The 21805-nt window shown below is 41.1% G+C and overlaps 1 protein-coding gene and 1 long non-coding RNA gene across 3 annotated transcripts in view; both read right to left on the bottom strand.

Moving 5' to 3' along the window:
* Positions 1-7000, bottom strand: part of LOC109411686 (phosphatidylinositol 4-kinase type 2-alpha) — an 83969-nt gene extending 76969 nt beyond the window's left edge. Inside the window, exons 1-2 of one of the 2 annotated variants that reach the window (XM_029873540.2) lie at positions 6521-7000; positions 5813-6427 (exon numbers count right to left, since the gene is read on the bottom strand). In XM_029873540.2, the coding sequence (XP_029729400.1) occupies positions 5813-6365 (553 nt within the window). In that variant the 5' untranslated portion in view covers positions 6366-6427; positions 6521-7000. Of the gene's footprint in view, positions 1-5812 lie in introns of both variants that reach the window. The other variant, XM_062842535.1, reaches the window with a different exon arrangement.
* LOC134291749 (uncharacterized) overlaps positions 1-21805 on the bottom strand; it is a 401595-nt gene that overhangs the window by 362661 nt on the left and 17129 nt on the right. The gene's annotated exons all lie outside the window — the stretch shown is intronic.

Here is a 21805-nt window from a genome sequence, read left to right on the forward strand (position 1 = left end):
AAATCCTTGCGAAATCGAAGGTTTTCGAGTGAATGAACTTCGTTTGCCAAATGGTGACTTCACTTCCTCTGATGAGGATGTTTTAAAATGTTTATTCAGTACACACTTCCCCGGATGTGCGGATATCAAGGCGGATAATTCATCTCAGGATGAACTTGACGTCTTTTCTTATAGTTATGATTCTCTAGCTTCGGCTGGGAGTATCATAGTTATGAAATCGATTGAGTAGGCACTAAATAGCTTTGCTTTTTTCAAATCTCCTGGAGCAGATGGAATATCCAAAGACAAACAGACGTATCACTTGGAACAAAATGCGAAAAAACCTTGGAAAAAACCATCGTCACGCAAACATAATCGCCCAAAGCTAATTACGCGGTGGTACGCAAACCCACTGAGAAGATGGCGGTAGTGAGCAAACGTCAAACAGGAGCAAAAACGATGCGAGCGCCATGAGCGATCGATTTGCGAACTACGAAATATTTAAATAATCCGTTCAAAAGGAAAACGATAGGAAGTGAGTAGAGTGAAACGTCTGTTTGTCTGTGATATATTCTTTATTGCTTCAGAAGGGATTTGAATGTTTCAAACATGTTCTGCCGAAACTACTTATTTGCAGTTTTACTACAGGGTATATTCCCAAATTCTGGCGGAATATTACAGTGAAGTTTATTCCGAAAGTATGTCGAGCGTCGTATGCAGAAGCAAAGAGTTTCAGACCTATCACTTCGTTTTCTATTCTTCTGAAATGCTTAAAAAGCATTTTCGATCATCACAACCGTGATGTTCATCTGGCCAACGTGCCTCTTCATGTGAACCAACATGCTAATCAATCTGGAAAGTCCACTTTGGCTCTTTTACACAAGGCTGTTTACGATATTGCGAAAGCATTTACTCAAAAGCAATCTTGTTTGGGTGTTTTCTTAAATATCGAGGGTGTTTTTGACAACGTTTCTTTCGATGCCTTATTGGAAGCCACACGGATCCATGGTATATCTCTAACGATTTCTAATTGGTTTTATCAAATGCTATAAAACCGACATCTTGACAACTCGACATTGCGTCAGGCAGCGAAAAGGGAATTAAGTCGGATGTCGGGCAACTCAAAAATAGTGGTTTCCTACTTATTTTCGACCCGATGCAAAGCGCTCTTGACGTAGTTGAGGATTGGTGTCGCCAGTATGGCATTTCGGTAAATCCTTTCACGGAAAGGCGAAACCGGGCCTCTTTGTTTCTAAAATAGAAGTGACTGAACAAATTAAGTACGTTGTTATTCTTGATTCCCAACCTTTTATAGATACCTCGCATTGAGTTAGGAATCAAGGAAGCTTGTATGGCCTTTGGGCAATGCCGGCGAACCTTTGGTACAACTTGGGGTCTAAAACACAAGTATGTCAAATGGATTTACACAACTGTTGGTCCACTAATATTGACCTATGGATGTCTTGTGTGGTGGCAGAAGCGCGAAGTGAGAACAATCCAATCAAAATTAGGCCATCTCCAAGGGATGTGCTTAATAATGATGTCAGGAGCGTTCTCTTCAACTCCCACGGCAGTTCTCTTTGAGGTTGCCCCACAACACATTCGTCTCAAACACCTTCTTTTTCTTGCACTTACCGCTTATGGGTACTCGGTTTATTAGAGGAAACTCCTGTGAACCGCAGTTCAACACACACACCTCGTTGTTTCCACTTTTAGTGAATAGGCTCCTAAAGGCCTATCTCAATTTTTGCATAAATCGGTCAAGCATTGGTTAATATGACATATTTACTCAGTTTTCATGTATTCCTATCAAGTAAAGCCCATAAAATAACTTTTTGAAAAATTTAATAATTTTTAAAACTCTCCTTGTTTAGCACTCAATTTTGAATAAATTTTGTTTACCGTGTATGTCAAACAGGAACATTTGTTGTCAAAAGTGAGCCAATGTGATTTCTTTTGCAACCCGTCGGTCCACTTTTGTTACGTCAAGGTTGACCTCGAATGTCAAACAAGAACTGTTAACCATTGTTTTATTTTCAAGTTTATTAATTATTCTGTCATTGTTTACGTTCGGAAATAATGCTATTGAGATCAGAATAGCATGCTTCTTCGTGTTGTACAACAAAATCGGGAAAATATTTTTCATTTTAGGAGCCTATTGGGACAAAGTTGTCCTTGCTCCAAGTGATCTTACAATTGCTTGTAATTATCCATATAGGACATTTTTCACGAAATTCCCTTCCCGGGAAGAGTGGACATCTGGTTATCTGGAAAGAAGTATTTCAGACGGCATCGTATGTTACACTGATGGCTCCCTTCTCGAAGGTCGAGCATCTTTGCTCTTATGTACGGAGTGCAATCAGCACTTCAGCAGCACGTAATGGGCAAAGCAATATACTTCTGTTCGGATAGCCAGGCTGCTATAAAGCACTTGCTTCGGCCAACTCCAGGTCGAAGATAGTTATCGCTTGTCGAGCTCAAATCGAGGAGCTAAATTCAGCAAACGCTGTTTACTTTGTATGGGTACCTGGCCATTCTTCCATCGCTGGAAATGAATTGGCTGATGAGCTAGCTCGCACTGGAGCATCACATGACTTCATTGGTCGTGAACCAGCTATTCCGGTATCAAAGTGTTGGGCAAAGCTTCAGATTCACACCTGGGCTGCCACTCAGCACAAACAATACTGGAATAGTTTGGAGTCATGTCGTCAAACAAAATTGTATTGTACGGAGCCATCGCTACGGGTGGTGAAGTATCTAACAAATCTGTCTAAGCATAATTGCAGCATGCTGGTCAAAGCGTTGACTGGCCACTGCCGACTCAGCTATCACATGGCGAATATTCAGATTCAATTAGATCAAAGTTTTTTAGATACTCTTTGAGGTCCCAAACAATGTGCAAAATTTCGGCATGACTGGTTAAGCCTATAGGCATACATTTGGCGAATCGCGATTGAAGTTTGTATGGGATTTTACATTGAAAAACACAATTTTTCGTATTTTTCAAGAAAGTTGCTCAAAATTCTCCTATACTTTATAATCGCTAATGGCAAAGTATAGGTCAGGATGTGTCGAAAAACTTTGTTGAAGACCGCAAAGCGATCCGATGCATGTGGAAAAAGATATACTCTTGGCAATTCTGGTAAAAAAATTGAGATTTAATTATTGAAGCTATTCCGTTTCATGTTAAATGTTAAGCACACTCAGAGGATCAGTAGGTTATAAGTTTTATTGTGCTCAAATTTTGCACAGTCTTTCAGGACCCGAAATGGAACCAAAAGAACCCATCAAATTCCTGGATTCTCTCAGGAACTTTTTTTAAAATAAAACTCTTTGGAACATAATACAAAACTCGGTTTTTCTAGATTTTTCCCAGAGTTGTTATGGGTTAATTGCAAGAAATTGCTTTGAATTTTTACCTACAATAAACATCCAAACACTTTAAAAAATTAGAAAAAAAAAACTTGCAGGAGTCCAATCAGTAATTCTACCATTACCATTACCATTACTATTACCATTAGATTTCTTACACAGTTTTGAAACTGAACTTAAATGTCTAATCCCTGTGCTGGTGGCGTAGTTATGTTGAGATTCCGAAATTCTATCTATGATTCTTCCTTGAATTCTTAATTGAATTTCATCCGGAATTCATGCAGAATTCTTCCCGCGAGCTCTTTATTGAAATTATCAAAAGCTTTTTTTCTGGCTTTTCCAGTATTTCCAAGTATATCCTGAGTTATTTGCATATCTGCTTCCATAAATAATCCCTTCCAAGATTTTTTCGGTATTCTTGGGAATTCCTCCCAGAATTTCATAAGGAGTTTTTCACATGGGGCTCTACTAGAGTATGTACCCCCAGGGATTTCTTCCAAAGTTCATCGGAGATCCTGCCAACATTTTTCCGAAGCTTTTCCAAGAATTTCTTTTTAGGTTTTTAGAGTTCCTCTTTAAATTTCCTTAATACTTCTCCCTGAGACTCACACATGTTCTTTTCGAGATGTATGTGTCAGGATCTTTTTTGAAGTTCCTCTCGAGATTCTTCAATAATTTTTTGCGAAGTTTTTCGCAAAATTTCATCGGGATTTCTTCAGATATTTCTTACAAGAAACCTCGTAAGTTATACTAGGAGACATTTCGAGAAAAAAAACTCCTTGAAAAAACATGAACAAGCTTTGAAGTGCATTTGTAAGCGCATAATGCTTTTAGTGCAGCTTGACTATCTGAGAAGATACAAAAATTTGCATATCTGTATTTTCTCTCAAGACAGATATTTGCGCATTATAAAATAGCAAGAATCTCTGCTTGAAACGCCGTAGGATAGTATCCCATCGCTACTGATTCTAACTTTTGGGTTGAATCGATAGTTTTTCCCATTGTAAATGAATTTAACAATTCTACGTATTTATCCTAGTTTGTCTTCCTGGGATTTCTAAATGCGGTTCTAGAATAATCTCCATCACTCTAACTGAAGATTATCTGTTTATGATCAGATAGAGAAATCTCATCTGACACGTGCCAGTTTGTAATCTTGTCACAGATTGCAGCATTGCACAGTGTTAGATCCAAGACCTTTTGTCTGATTGCATTTGAAAAAGTAGGTTTATCATCATTTATTGCAAACCTTAGGGCAGCTGAAAGTTCTGTGGAAATCCAAGGAGAAACTCAATTAGAAAGCTATGGGAAGTTTCTTGAAGAAGTTACAATAGAAATTTTGGGTGATATCTCTTGAGAAATTCCTGTAGAAAATTAGTCAAAAGCTCCTTTAAACCTTGGGAGGAGTTCTAGCAGAAATCCCAGGAATAACTCCTGTAGCAACGCTGGAAGAAATCTCATGAAAATCTCCTGGGGAAGTCTCAAGAGGAACACTGGATGGAATCGCGAAAAAAACCTGGGAGGCATTTCAAGAGGTAATTCCAAAGAAATTCCAGAAAGAAACCCTGACGGAATTTCTGGGAAAATTGAAGCCGATTTTCTAGATGTGAGGTGTTATATTTTGTAATATTATATTTTTGTTATCGGCGTAAAAGTTCCCTAAACATTTACGATAGATCCCGAGTATTCTAAGTTTTTCCCTGTCAAACAAAATTTCTCGAGGATTCCCGGGTTTTCTTGGTAGACACCATGTTGTTATTACACAGACACCGTTATGGATCAGACATGAGGCAACCCCAAGGGAAGAAAAAAAACTGCCGAGTGTATTATACACTGAAAAGAAGAATCACGGATGAAATTTTCAGAGGAATGTCAGAAGGAATCACAGAAGAAGTTCTGTAAGAAATGCAAGGTACAGCCGGACATTCAGGAAATATTTGTGGAAGAATTTTGATATGGTTTCCAAACAAACTCCTGCACGAATCTCTCGTAGAGTTCTTGAGCTTCCAGGCATTTTTCAGGATTTACATACCAGCATCCATTACAATACCTGCATATCATTGTCACCAGTTTTCAATCAAAATTGTAAAATTGTAATAGTCATTTTGCTTCAGCATTGACTAGCAACCTCTGGAGTGAACAAACTTAAAAATTGCAGTAAATAAATACTTCTATTCAAATCAAGCATGCTGTTTGTAGTATTTTTGGAAGTTGTATTGTGGTAAATTTATTATTTATTGCTTTGAAATAATTTGTAGAACTAAGCATTTTTGACAATACACTAAAAATAAAGTTTATGATTTTTCGAGTGTATGCAAAGTCCGAACTAAGTGCAAAAAGTGCGCCGCTTATGTTCAAAATTGAAATAGTTAAAATTTTGTTTCGATTCCAATACCCTTCTTGAGGGAAGAGAGAAAGATAACCCTACACCAAACAGCTTGCTGAACAGTTTTCTACTCACCTGGGAATTGATTGTAGGTAATCTCATGCTCGCGGCCGCCGAGCAGCGGCTGCGACTCCCGATCGATCCCCGAATCCAGCGTGATGCCTTCGAAGTGCACTTCCGGAATGAGCGTCAGCGAGTTCGAGAACAGTGTACTGCTACCCACCACAACACCTCCGCCACCACCGGTTCCCACAACAAAATCTCCGCTGGACAGCGAGTTGACACTGCCGTTGTTCCGTTCGTAGTCCGACAACGACGTTGACAGATCTCCGCTTATCTCATATTGTTTCGTTCTGGCTTTGGCTTGTTTGCTGTCTACTACATGGGATGCGGATCGGGTGTTTGGGATCGGTTCACCGCCACCTCCGCCTCCCGTTCCGGCAAAGGGACCGCCTCCGTTCAGCAGCGAAGAGGTGGGCAACGGTGGCGACCTTTGGGACGATGGTTCCCGTTCCTGCTGGTGGTGGACAGCGGCTATTACCGTGGTAGTCGCCGTTCCGACCGGAAAGTTGGCTTTCGTGTGGGTTTCTTCGAAATCCAAATTGACTAGCGGTCCGTCTGAGGTCATCGGAAGTATTTTACTCGCTGGCTCCGGTTGATGTTATTCCGCACCGGAAACACCATCAAACGCTGCAGCAGCGGTACACACAATAGAAACAAAAAAATAAATATCACTTTCGTTACACTTTCGCCCCTTGCGAGATCTCTCTCGGGCAGACTCACTCGTTCGTGCACTAGCTCCTTCTGCTGGGAACCATTATCAGCAATCACTGCTTCACTGTGACTTCACTTCACTGCCTCCGGTGACCTTTCAACAATCAAAGCTGGGTAGAACACACAACGCACACTGATAAGCCTCACCCACCACCGTCCGATTCCGATTTCCGAGAGCGTTTCAAAGCAACCAGCTGCTGCTGCCTCGTACGATTCCAACCCGGGGAGAAACACAATCTTCACCGATCCGGATTCCGTCCGGGAGTTGGGGGGATGATTTTCCTTTCCCTAGAATCACCTCCTCGAGCACAACACAAAAATAATGGCTGTTGGTCGCACTTGGATTTTACTACGTCTTCGAAAAAATAAACCTATCGAACTAAACACAACACACTACAGATTGAATCACATCCGAATCCGAGAATTCACCTGTCGAAGGTTTTCTTTCTCCCGCTGCCGAGGCTTCAGACACTTTACGAACTAGCCACTTATTGCTTATCAAGAGAAATCATCCGACCTTGCGGAGTAAAGAAGACAAAGAAGACCTGTTCCGCAAACGTCAAACCACTGCACACTTTAAAAAGTATGCACACAAACTTGCAACTAAAATAAATTAGTGAAAATTAAATTTATGTTTAATGACGTTTAACTGTATTCAAAAGTGCTGAAACTACGCTTAATATAGTTTAAAAACAATTTACTTATTGTAGTAGTAATTGTGATAACATAAACCAAAAACTGAAATTTTTTGAATATTTTTGAATTTTATAGCAACCACCTGAGTGAATGCTTCTTAGCGTGCATCGAGCACTTTTGACATTTGCGGTAGGACTCCGGCGGTCGGAACCACCCACGGGGTTGATCACTTCAATAATATTAGCGAATTTTAAATATATTTATGCAAATTCCATAAATATGCATGTTATAAAATTTCATTCACTGAACTGAAATGACAATCTTCAATCGCAGCAATCATTGCCGTCCTGTTGTTGATTGTATGTATCTGACATTTTCGGAAGCGATGGTTCTTAAAATTTAGGTAAATTTGATTGAATTTTACTTAATCTCTTTAATTGTAGGATGAAAAGACAGGAAATTTTCGCGGATTTCTACCTGCATTTTTTTTCCTGCAGACTATATACGAGTTCAACGGTCAATGCTTTATGAACTCTGATTTGAAAGAGATCTATCGCGTGTTGGGAAACTGACTTCCCAACATCTGAAGCTTGCATTTAGAATTTTACATAAAGTTCATATTGGTAATAAAGTGCTTGGAAATTTAATTATTATTAATTGTGTTTATTATCTAATAAAAGAAACGATTGTTGATCGTAACGTAGAAAAGTATCAGGCATTTCCTACCCCACTGTACAGTTTTTGAATTTCGTAGTTATCGTATAAATATGCACGTACAGAACAGAGGAAGCAGTCCAGCGAGGTGAGAAATGCGCGATTTCAAATTTGATTTGCAAAAAACATGGACATGGACATGGACATGCTTGTCCAGCAAATCCGTTCCTAATCGTTACTTTTCAACCTGCTCCTCAATAGATCCAGCGGAACCCACATTCTACGGATGCTCCACTGACAAAATGAAATGCAGAAGTCCTTCGGAATAACCGGAAACATGCCAGGATCTGTCCAGAATTACATTTGTTCTACGGTTCGGTCAGTCCGTGGGATCTTCAGTTCCCACACCACAACTACTGATGATTCCAGATTGGCAATTCAATTGGAAATGCTTGTTTCTGGGATTGAGTAGTCTTGGACCACCTTGGACTACAAAAAAGAGCTCTAATTTTGTCATTTAAAACTTAACGCCTGTTGGAGAACCCATTAGTATTTTGGAAATAAAATTAAATGAAATGAAAATGGTTCTCATTCGATACAGAAAGATGATAGTTTTTTCTTTGACAGTCAAATAAACAATTAAACAGAGAATTGAACGAAGTTTGCTGCGATCTAAATTTCAGTTCAAAGATTTTTATAGCATAGACTACTGCCATAAATTATTAAATATATTTATGCGTGTTAATATCCATATCAAATAATATTAACGAAGTGATCACCCCCGTGGAACCACCGCAACCCCGTTCGATTTTTTCTATTTTACCGCAATATCTGCTACGGAACGGAACGGAACGAACGATGGATGACAGCTGCTGGTTGTTCCTCCTGCTGCTGCTGGTTCGGAAATTCGCGTGCGATAAAAGATTGTACGAAAAAAAAACGCAAAAACGTCAAGGCGAGACAACAAGACACAAAAGACTTCGCGGAAAATGACGTTTCTCGTCGGCCGCTCGGCCGACTTGCGCATCAACAACAAAGCGCGTCCGAGGGGCGACTCCATGGGCGTGGGTAACAAAAAAAGATTTTCTTAAAATTGGCATCTTTAACGGTGTTGAGATAATTACATATTCTGAATCTGCATGCAAAACTGAGCCGAAATCCAAATTTTCATGAATTTTGGTGCTCGGGAACCTATTTAAAAATCAGTTTGAAGTTTGTATGGGAGCGATTTGTCGAATCACCCCTCGTCGCATTTTGTACTGGGCGGAGCTGTCAAGCAGTTGCTCAGCTGTCAAAAGGTGATTTCGAAAAATCTATTTGAAATTGATTTTAGGTACCAAAATAAAGTTCAAAAAATCTGAAAAAAATTATAGTGGTTCAGAAAAAGGTGCTCTTTCGTATAAAACCAAAAGCTAATACATTTTTCTTAATTTAAAAACCAAATTTTGATAATTTTGTTTTACTCGTTACATTATTAGATAAGGTCTATGTAAATGAATTTATAAATATTCAATAATGAAATGCTTTGCCGTTATCCAAAAATAGTATTTACACAAAGCTTAATTTACAGACAAGGAAGAAAGTATGCACGGAAAAATATTAAAACCCAAAGAATAAGTTTTAAAAACTCAAATTTGGCTAAACTGCTTTTAGTTTTAACTCAAAGTTGGGTTGTTTTCTCCCTCGCCCCACCGCAATGTTGTCGAAAACAAAGAGAGAAGCACCGACGCATCCGCTGCTCTTCCGTGGAAGAAGCCAAATTTGGGTTTTCTTGAGTTAACCCAAATTTGCGTCATTTGAGGCCTCCGTTGGGTGAAAATAACTTACCAGTGGGTTAATTTTTTTGCCGCTCTCAAACGAGAACTACTCACTCACCACTTTCGCTGTTTGACGCAAATTTGAGTTATTCCACGGAAGACCGGGATTGCGTCAAAACAACTTAAATTTGGGTTGATTTGTAGTTCCGTGTGAAAGAAATCAATGATTAAATAAATTAATGAAAATGTTATCTAACAATTTTCGTTCATTAGATGCATTGATGCGCCCCCCGTAGGCTTTACAAAGATGGTAGCGCTCGCTGTGAGTGGTGTGTTTGCGTTTGGTAGCAAAATGCGCATTTGTAATGCTTCGTGGTGAAAATGTAAAACGTGGGCATAGTGGGCGAGATTTTTGCTGCTTCACGGACAAAATTGTTCACATTGAAACAAAACAATAAGCACTTGTTGAATTTATTCAATTTCTTTTGACATTTTGTGAATTCTTATAGTTTCAAACATATTGGCCCATTTAAAATCCATTCAAATTCTTTTTTATAGAACAAGCCAGGATTTTATGTCGACTCTTGCAGACATTATGGCACGGTAAAGGCTGGGTAATTCGCGCAATACAGATCCCATTGAGATCACTAGCCTCTGTCCAGCAACTCCTATCCCTACCTCCGCGTGGCACAACAGCGTCTGATCCTTATGTTAGGGCCCTATGAAAGGAATTCTTTGAAAAATCCCTGAATCCTGGAGAAATGCCTGATGGAACTTCTGGACAAATTCCTGACGTAATCGCTGGAGCAATTCCAGGAGGTATAATGGGGTGAGACCCAGCAGGAATTCCTGAAGCAGTCCCTGGAAGAATTCCTGGAGAAATCTACAGAGGAATTCAGGGAGGAATTCGTGGAGAAATTTCTGAAAAAAAAAATCCCTTGTGAATTTCCAGGAGGAGTTTTCGGTGGGTTTTCTGGAGAAATTCCTGGGAAAATCCCTGGAGAAGTTCGTGGAGAAATCCTTGAAGCAATTCCAGCAGGAATTTCTGGACGAATGTCTGGAGGAATTCCTGAAGATATCGCGTAGAAATTCCTGGAGGCATTGCTAACATAATATCTGAAGGGGTCTGTGCCATTTGGCATAAAGTCATTTGGCATAAGGTCATCTGGCATAATGGACATTTGGCATAATGGACATTTGGCATAATTTCTAATTATGCAAAATAAGGTCATTTGGCATAATGAAAGTTGTTCGAAAAGTAACGATTATTAGGTCTAAATGACATTTGGCATAATACTAATACCTGCAAGTAAAAGAAAATCCTGTTAGATAATGTTTCATTTTATTCCCACTATGTATTTTCATCCTTTGATAGATACGGATTTAAGTTGGAATTAAAGAAGGGTGCATCATTATTGAAGTTTAAAATTGAATGAATGCATCTGTTGCGACGGAGTCTCATGTATTTGGGTGAATCTGGCAACTGTCCTATCCAATAGGAATTAATTAAATTGAATGTACATATTAGAATTGTAAGGAGATTTAGTGTTAAGTTGAGCGTTGAGTCGAAGAGTTCGTTAGAGATTAAGAAACTATCATGTAAGTAATTTTAAGTTAAAAACAGTGTAAAATACTAAAAATGAATTCTATTTAATATAGCTTTGAAGCTGCCGTGAAATACGCTGCTCTCAGTATGTGTTGCCATAATCCCGAAGAAACTCGCGCCAACAGCATCAATAAAAAAGGGTGTATCCACAGACAAACAGACGTAACACTGGCAAAATCTTCATAGACCACCGTTTTAACGACCATTTTAAATCTTCATAGTTGAGGCCTTTACAACCAGAGACGCGTGTATCGTTTGTTTTGCGTTTGACATTTTACACTAGCGCTTTCTGCTGACGATGCCCACCAGGTAATTGATGGAGTATGACGAAGCAACTCGGTAGCAGAGACCAATCATAGTAGCCTAAGATTTTTATTCGAAATAAATGTTTAGTTTATATTGAGCACTCGACACCTACGGTTGTCTTTCTTTTACCCTCCAATAGGTTATGGGCCTTTGCTCGATTGGAGTGGTTACCGTAGCAACCGATAAACAAGAGTGAAAATTTTTCTCAAGCCTCAAGATTTTTTCAACCGTTTGAAGAAAAGTGAAAATTTCTGCAGCGGAATGGAGCGTTTGGGCATCGTCAAGCTCAACGGAGCGAACTATTCGACCTGGAAGACGAAGGTGGAGTTCCTGCTCATCCGGGAGGACCTTTGGCGATTCGTGACCGGAAGACGTCCGGAACCGGGTGCAGGACCTGGAGCGGCGAATGAAGCGATGGCTGAAGCTTGGGACAGCGGTGACCAACGTGCTCGTGCGACAATTGGGCTTTTGCTGGAGGACAACCAGTTGAACCTCATCAAAGGATCCAAAACGGCGAAGGAGACCTGGGAGCAGCTGAGAGGACACTATGAAAAGGTAACGCTAACCTCGAAAGTGTCCCTGCTCAAGAAGATCTGCGATAAACGGTATTCCGACGGCGACGACATCGAGAGACACGTGTTCGAAATGGAGGAGCTTTTCGAACGGCTAACGGTGGCAGGCCAGGAATTGGACCAAAATCTGCAGGTGGCCATGGTACTCCGGAGCTTACCAGAATCGTTCAACACGTTGACGACGGCACTGGAGACCAGAGCGGACGACGAGCTTACGCTGGAGCTCATCAAATCCAAGTTGGTAGACGAAGTGTCGAAGCGCTGCAGTGGAGCACGTGGTGAGTCAGTTCTCAAGGCGGATTTGAAGAAATCGAAGGTAACGTGCCACTTTTGCCACAAGTCCGGCCACAAGCAGAAAGACTGTCGCGCTATGGCCGAGCAACGTGCAGATCAAGCAGGTGGGAACCAGAACAAGTCTCGTGCGCAAGGTGAGAAGCGGAGCGCTCCTAGGGTGAGAGCAGCTCGTCAAGAAACCCGGAGTGAAGCGCATCCAGAATACTCATTTGCGGCGATGGGCAACGGGCGACAAGCAAGAGCCTGGGTGATCGACTCTGGAGCAACTTCCCACATGTGTGCAAACCTGGATCAATTCGTGGACATCGATGAGAGCGTGCAGCAGGAGGTCATCCTAGCGGACGGTCAGAAAGTGTCGGCCAAGGGAATCGGATCGTGCCATCTGACATTCGTTTCCCCCAAGGGTGAGCAATCCAAGGTGGGGCTCTCTGATGTGCTGTACGTGCCGCACTTCGAGTCAAATCTCATCTCGGTGAAGAAGCTAGCCGCAAAAGGAGCCACGATCGTTTTTGATGCCAGCGGATGCCGTATCCTCAAGAATGAGAAGGTCATCGGTATGGCCACGTCAGCTGGTGGGCTGTATCACCTGGCTGTTGCACAAGAAGCTTTGGCGTCAAGAGAGAGCCGGCACACATCAAGTTGCCAACACACGTGGCATCGCATCTTAGGACACCGGAACAACGATGCGGTTCGAGAGCTGGAGACGAAGCGATTGGCAACCGGCATCAATATTCAAGATTGTGACTGCCGAGTCGTTTGCGAATGTTGCCTCGAAGGTAAGCTGACACGTCTTCCATTTCCGAAAATATCGAAACGTCGGTCCACCAGGGTGCTGGATCTAATCCACACGGACGTATGCGGCCCCATGCGAATATCAACGCCTGGGGGTTGCCGCTATTTTCTGACCTTGATCGACGATTTCTCCCGCTATTGCGTAGTGTACTTCCTGAAAAATAAATCAGAGGTGAGTGACTGCATCAAAGATTATGTGAGGTACGTCAAAACGCTATTTGAGAGGACGCCCAAAATCATCCGCTCGGACCAAGGCGGCGAGTTCCAAAACAACACGTTGGACAGGTTCTGCAAAGAGGAAGGAATCAAGCAGCAATTTACCGTTGCGTATACGCCCCAGCAGAACGGCGTTTCGGAGCGAAAGAATCGCTCACTCGTAGAGATGGCGCGTTGTATGATTTTGGATTCCCGTCTGCCGTTGAAGTATTGGGCCGAGGCTGTCAACACGGCCAACTATCTGCAAAACCGTTTACCCACCAAGCTGTTGCAGGAGACCCCGTTCGAAATGTGGAGTGGGGAGAAGCCGGACCTAAGTCACCTGAAGATTTTTGGATCGCCGGCGTATGTGTGGATTCCCCAACAGAAGAGATCGAAGCTGGAAGCGAAATCAGGGAAGGTGCTGTTCGTCGGGTATTCCCAGCAACACAAGGCATACCGCTTCATGGACCCCGAGAACGACAAGCTGACTGTAAGCCGCGACGCTGTGTTCCTGACACCGGAGGAGGTTCGGGCAACCGAACCTCATGAGGGAAGTATCATTGATTATCCGTTCAAACCCACTGAACCTGCCAAAGTTGATGACGTCCCCGTTGTTACAGTGAACGACCACGACGAGGACAGCGGTTCCAGCGAAGAGGACTTCAGCGGTTACGAGTCAACCTACGACAATTTCGGCTTCAGCGAAGAGACTGACGACGATCATGATGAAACTCTGCAAGAGATCAGGTCATCCGAGCGTCAGGAGGAGAATGGTGTCGACCGAGGGGTTGGCACACCACGACGTTCCAACCGTGCCAACAAAGGTTTACCGCCAAATCGTTTGCGGGACGAGGTAAATCTTGTGACGGACCGTCAGCATGAGCCGAGTTTCTACCAGGAGGCCATGAATGGTCCCGAACGCGAGCAGTGGAAACAAGCCATGGACGAGGAAATTGAATCGCACCGAGAAAATGCCACTTGGGAGATCGTTCGTCTACCGGCGGACAAGAAGGCCATTGGCAGCAAATGGATCTACAAGAAGAAGCTGGACTATAATGGCAACGTGATCCGGTACAAGGCCCGTCTGGTTGCTCAAGGGTTCAACCAGAAATACGGAACGGACTATGATGCGGTATTCGCACCAGTTGCCAAGCAAACGACGATTCGCCCCGTTTTGAGTATCGCTGCACGTCGGAACCTCTTGGTACACCACGTGGATATCAAGACGGCATACCTGCATGGCGAATTATCCGAGACGATATTCATGAAGCAGCCTGCAGGTTTCGCAACCGGATCTAACAGTGAGGTCTGCCATTTGCGGAAAAGCCTGTACGGTCTGAAGCAGCAGGAAGAGTGTGGAACGGAAAAATCAACGAGGTACTGCAAGCGCTTGCATTTGCAACGAAACTTCAAGATAACGTGCCTCGGACCAGTGTCAAATTACCTGGGAATCTGGATCTAGCGAACACAAAACGGTGAGTTCCTGCTGGACCAGAGCGCGTACATCCGGAGAGTAGCGGTGAGGTTCGGACAAGACAAAGCGAAGCCATCGCATATCCCAATGGACCCCGGATACCCGAATATGCAGCAAATGGAGGAGAGCCCAATGCCCCGGAAAGAAGATTTCCAAAGCCTTGTAGGTGCTTTACTGTATATTGCGGTAAATACGAGGCCTGATATTGCGATCAGCGCGTCCATTCTAGGGCGTAAGGTGCGTCATCCCACGGAAGCTGATTGGACAGAAGCCAAGCGAACTCTGCGGTATTTGTACACAACCGCGGACTTGAAGCTGAGACTGGGAGATGAAGGACCACTGGAAGCCTACGTAGACGCCGACTGGGCCGGCGATCGTGTGGACCGGAAAAGCAACACGGGATTCGTATTCCGGCTCGGTGGACCTATCAGCTGGACAGCCAGGAAGCAACAGTGTGTGACACTCTCGTCAACCGAAGCGGAGTATGTTGCTTTATCCGAAGCAAGTCGGGAGTTACTCTGGTTGCTCAAATTGTTGGACGATGTAGGAGAGATTGTTGACCAGCCCATACAGGTTCGGGAGGACAATCAAAGCTGTATTGCGATGCTGCGATCGGAAGGAGAAAGTAGCCGGACAAAGCATATCGATACGCGGTACAATTTCGTGAAGGAGCTGAATAGTACCGGTGTCATGAACGTTGTGTACTGTCCAACAGAAACGATGATTGCTGACATTCTCACGAAGCCGTTAGCAAGAATCAAGCTGCAGCTATTACGAGAGAAGATTGGTCTTCAGCACTTCGAGCTTGAGGAGGAGTGATGGAGTATGACGAAGCAACTCGGTAGCAGAGACCAATCATAGTAGCCTAAGATTTTTATTCGAAATAAATGTTTAGTTTATATTGAGCACTCGACACCTACGGTTGTCTTTCTTTTACCCTCCAATAGTAATGATATTGTAAACTGGGCGATGGATTTCATCACATTTTGATATATTCAGAAGAAAACACATCTTTTGAAAGTTTAATTCTATATTCTGACAAATTGATGTACAGTAGACGTTCGATAACTGCAACATATTTACGTTTCACTAAGCGAACGAAAATTCGATAACTGCAACGCCTGACAGTGTCAACAAACCATCAACTGACGTAAAATGAACGTGAACTTCATCCGACTGTTCATTTGGGCTAACATGGCGCATCATTTTGACGGATGGCGGTGCGATAATTGCAAACTTGTTGCACTTATTGGACTTGAAGTTAAAAAGCATTGCAGTTAAACCGTTTGCACCGACCGAACGTCTACTGTAATACTATGTATTTTCAATTTTGGGCAAATGCTTTACTTTCTAACATCAGATACAAAAGAAGGGTGCATCTCTATTACCTTGCAAAATTATGCCGCATTTAATGTGAAGCCCCCTATAACCAACTGTAAAGGCGTAGATATTCAGCATAACCATGCTGAGGATGACGGGTTCGATTCTCGGTCGGTCCATGCACTTTTCGTTAAGAAAATTTCCTTGGCTTTTATTGAGCATAGAGTGAGTATCTTCGTGTCTGCCATACGACACACATATGCAACGTCACTGGCAGAGGATGTTCTCAATTAATAACTATGGTAGCGTTCATATAACACTTAGCTGAGAAGCCGGCTTTGTCCTAGTGAGGCCGTCACGCCAAGAAGAAGGTAGGACGAGGGCATAAATCTAAAAACTAAATAACGGTTTTGTACTGAAAAAAAAAATTGAATGATTTGTCGTCTTCGCTTTAACCTTCTACTTCCGATGGTTAAGCGATTGTGCTAATTTTACCCGAATGTCGGTTGCTCGAATGGTTGTTTCCCTGAATGGCCCGTTTCTCTGAATGACCCGTTTCCTTGAAAAGTACATTCATGTTCAAAATGATCACTTACCTCAAAATGTTCGTGATCATGGGGACTAGGCTGTTCAAAAAGTTATCCGACCATAATTTGACTACTCGTTAGGTTCAATTTGCTTCTATAAAGCATTGGCAGCAATGGAAAGAAGGAATCATAACACCATTATTTGTTAAGTACTGTTTCAGCCTATGGAAAGAGAAGGGTGTAATTCGGGGAAAAGTGTCATTCGGGGAAACGAAATTCGGGGAACCGAGATTCAGGGAAAAGTAGTACAACCCTCTAAAGCACGATCGATTTTCGACGAACTTGAGACAAACGAAATTATGCAAATAGCTTGGCAACTAGTTTTAGAATGTGATTGTAACCTCATATGGTTAATCAAACTGCTAACTGCTTGTTTCAATAGTGAAACTATTGTTAAATAATGAACCTATTGATTTACAACTAAAATTGTTTAAATTGATTTCGAAAAAGTTAGCCGTTTTTCAATAACTTTTGTTTTTCTTGCACTTTTTCCGGAATCTCTTTGTTGGCATAAAAATAATTGCGGCAATGCGGCAAAGAAAAGGTTAAGTGGTTCAGCGATTCAAATTTACAGTTTAAATGAGAACAATTGGTAACGATTAATGTGATATGTCTGTTTTAATGTGGTACTACTAATCAAAAGCCTATTTGAGATGTTATACCAGCTATCTTGTCAGCTATAGTAACAGTCTTGTGTGGAGATTGGTTTGCCTAATAGCTAGTAAAAATTCGATTATAATTTAAAAAAATGGTGAATATTCTTGAAGTTATGTCAAGGATTTACAGAGAGAATACATGGAGTGAAGATGTGTTATTTCGTGTCCAAGATTGTATCGGCCCTGTCTATACATGGCCTTTGTATATTAAACACATTTTAAGATCGAAAGCATTTCGTTACCACGAGAGAATAAAATTGACAACGTTTTTCTTCATAAACGGCTTTCGAGACCATGAAGGCTGGCTTGAATTCTTAGTTCTTAAATGGCAACCCAAAGGTATCCAGAAATTTGTAAATAAATACTACAATAGCAGAATTAATAACAAGGTTCGTATAAAGACATTTGTAATCGACTAGTTTGTATCTAGATTGTCTAAAGGCCTTTTCATTTGATACCTGGCCATTTTCTCTTTAGCCTCTCACCATTTCTCTCAGATTCTCTCTTGTTCCATAATTATTAATGCCACTCGACTAGTTGAATTGATAGCTCAGTTCTTTCTCTATCAAGAAGCCGGAGTGAAAAGTTGTGCAATGTCTCATACGGAGGATAACATTTTGAAATATGATGACAGCCGATCCGACGAACCATCCCCAGAGATTCTCCGAACTTCGAAAGGGAAAGATTTGCCTACCTATGAAGGATTTACTTATTATGCTAACAGAAGACCGGTAAGTAGAAATTACATGTCAGAATGATGGAACACGTGTTGATTGAGGTTATTTTTTCTTGCGAAGGTCACCCGGATAAAAACTAACCATAGGGTGTTTGGTGAAAACCATTCCTGCACCATACAGTGTACCAGCTACAATAATGTATATTGTAATGAAATGGTTCACTAAAAGCTTCGCACATTGTAGCTACTATACATTTACATTCGATTTTTATGTAACAATATATTATACTGTTTTTCTTACGTTTGAACCATTCACTTTTCCGAAACATTATTTTTCCGTGCATTATTAATTATTTATTCAGTTTTAGATTTTTTCCGTGCTTTGTTTTGTTGATGTTTGTGACTTTTTTGATGCAAAGGAAAGGAAAGAAAAAAGTGAATAAGTTGAAACATCAATTTAAAAGTAAAAAGAAAATCGCGTTAAGTACTGTTCCTTTGAATTCCACTAAGAATCAAAGGAACAGTACTTAACGCGATTTTTTTTTACTTACGGATATTCCCCTAACAAGCCCAGGTTAATCATCATCATTAATTTAAAGTCAATAAAATGTTTAAATAAGTAGTAAACCAGATCTCTTAAGAACTGCAGATCCAAGAGATATGGTGGACTAAGTATGTAGAGTGCGATGAGAGGAATACGATTGACGTACTTTATCGTAGAGCCATCTTTAACATATGGACTGGACTGAATACTGAAAGAAATTCTAATATAGGTTCGTCTGTGGATTCGCTTTTTAACCTAACTTATACTTGAATCGAACTTGACCGTTTTCTCATAAGTTGTTATGTATTTCCCCGTGTATTTCAAACTTTAGTCAAACTGGAGCCTCAATATTGCAATAACGGTTAAGCACGCTGTAATGATACTTATGTACCTCGTCACCCACTTCATGCAACTACATTAGTGGTCTAATAATACTTAGCGCGCTCGGCATAGTTCCATCATGCCGCTCAAAGTGTTGCCACAAATAATGCTTAGTTTGCGAAACCCAGTTATCTGGCTGGTGGGGCATGGGAGCCTAAGCTTCAACTGTTAATGCAATCAGAGACTACTCAGACCTCGACTCAGACTTAGACATGGGCGAACCAATATGAAGGGTTATCCAAAACGCTCTGGAGAATTCCCAAAGCGCATTCTTATAATGCTAGTAAGCCTAAGATGCCATTAACAGGAGGAAAATGACAAGATAATATAACATTATATGGTTTATGTAATGTAAACCAATACAACATAACAAAAGAGAACCATTCCAAAACCATTTAATTAAATGTATAACCAGTAGTGAAACTACAATTAAAAACAATATATTTACGGTACATTTTATTGTTTGAAACCATATGTGTACCATACAATGTACGGTTTATTAAAACCCACGTATCAGTATTTATAACAATTCATTTACAATATAATGTATGGTTTTACAAAAAAATATATATGGAGAAAAATATTTTTTTATATTGTTACGATACTTAACCACCCGTATAGTATATTGTAAAAATCTTATTTACAATTTACTGTATTGGGTTCTACATTACATTTTATTGTTTTTGTATTTTTATTTTTACAGTGGTGTCTATTGTAAAAATATGGTTCTAAATAGTACTGTTACAATACAACGTTCGGTTTTTCTACTGTATTTTTTATACGGGCAGCATGCTTTAGCAAGTCAGGCCTGCGTTCGTGATATTATTTCTTTCAATTTGTGCTTTCTAAGCTTTTGCAATGAAACTATGTAAAAAAATGCACACATAACATTTAGCTAAATGGAATTCGTGACGAAAAAAATATCAATTATTTTATTGTTTTGATTATTTCCTAACATAAACACGTGCTTGATGACCTAACCTAAAATGTGTATTCAGCCTCCTGTATCTTTTCATACACGAACTGAATGTTACCATCATTCGCAAGGGCGATGTGCTCGGGTTCAGAATAGAATGAACATATGTATTATTGATTCGTTTTAGGTCGACAACATCCATTACTGGGAGTGCCGAGAACGCTCGCACGGCAATAAACGGAAAGGAAAAAAATGCCCTGCTCGAGTAGTGTCGGTGTTTCATAATGGACGTCATAATATCACATCAACGAGCAAGCACAACCATGGAAATGACCCGCTGAAAATAATGGAAATTAAAATGAGGAATAACCTCTAGCGCCGGGCACGTGATGATTCCGGTGGGCCTGCGAAATTAATACAGAAAACCTCAGCAGATTTCCCGTCCCACATGCAGAACAGGATCTCAACCGAAGCACAACAAAAACTCATCAAAAGGACGCGGAATGTTGAAGTGACCCAAGAAAAAGATCCAGAAACACTGGATGAGTTTACAGTCCCGGAAGAACTGACTAATACTATTGATGGGGATCGATTCTTGTGTGCCGACGCCCGGCATCGCCGACGATAACAACCGTGCTTTGGTTTACGTTACGAACGACAGTCTGAAAAAGTTGTCTGAGGCCAAATATTGGGTATGTGACGGAACCTTCGACACCGTGCCAAACCAATTCAGACAGCTTTTCACTATACACGCCAGCATTGCGCCATCGCATAATCACACTTACCCTATGGTGTACGTGCTGATGTCGTCGAAAACTGAATCACTTATCGAAAAGTGTTTTGATCGAAAAAGCTGAAGAGCTGGACGTTGAACCTAATCCACACCCGATCTTGAGCGATCTGGAAAAAGCATTGATCAATGCTTCTAGGGCAGAATTTCCAGATTCTCTACACAACACATGTTTTTTTCCATTTGAGTCAAAATATGTGGAAGCATATTCAGTCAAGTGGACTGCAGCTTACGTTCACAAATGATCCTGAACTTTTCATTTTCTTCAAAAAGATCCAAGCTCTGGCATTTCTGCCTTCAGAAAAGATACCAGATGCTTTCGATAAATTGAAACAAGCTGCACCTGCGATTCTTCGCGACTTCGTGTCCTACTTCGAGACAATCAATGTTGCAGGTAAGATACGCAAGACAACGAAAACAGGACGAATCATTCGCATTGATCCTCTGTTCCCACCGTGTTGGTGGTCTGTTTACGACAGCATCATTAACGAAATTCCGAGAACAACAAATCAGATCGAGGCCTGGCATAGACGTGTAGTGTTTCAACGACTGTTTACTACAAGACGGTGGAATGGCCTAGTCGGAAGCCACGTGGGAGTTCTGAAAATGCTGTCTGAACTCGAAGAAAAGCACACTCGTGGGCAGATTTTAGCATTGATGTCTGGGAAATCGAGCCGCAAACGCAAGCCTGGCGCCGAGGAAAATGACAAGAAGATCATGGACCTTGTCGAAAAGTTGAGTGAATACAAAGAAGCGCCAACCTTTTGTAATTAACGAAGTTCAATGCCACGGAATAATGTAAGTAACTGTACATTTTTTCAAATATTTAATTCATGTTACAATGTAGTTTAAACATTTCCATAGATTTTATTTTTAACATGACAAAAATGTGGACGTCGTTTGTATCTAGTATGTATCATTTACCTGGAGCTCCAGGTTGCAAATCAATTCAAATGAAACATAATGTTTACCCATTCAAAAGCGCAAAAACTATTTTATTTACTTTTTTTATACACTTTTCTTGTTATTCAATATAGTCTTATAAATATATCCCATAATTTATGTTGTTTTATTGTTCTTGGCGATAATAACAAATCCAACGTCTTCTCCACATATTTCGTACAAAAAAACTTAC

This window comes from Aedes albopictus, chromosome 3 (genome assembly GCF_035046485.1).
Source record: "Aedes albopictus strain Foshan chromosome 3, AalbF5, whole genome shotgun sequence".
NCBI lineage: Eukaryota > Metazoa > Arthropoda > Insecta > Diptera > Culicidae > Aedes > Aedes albopictus.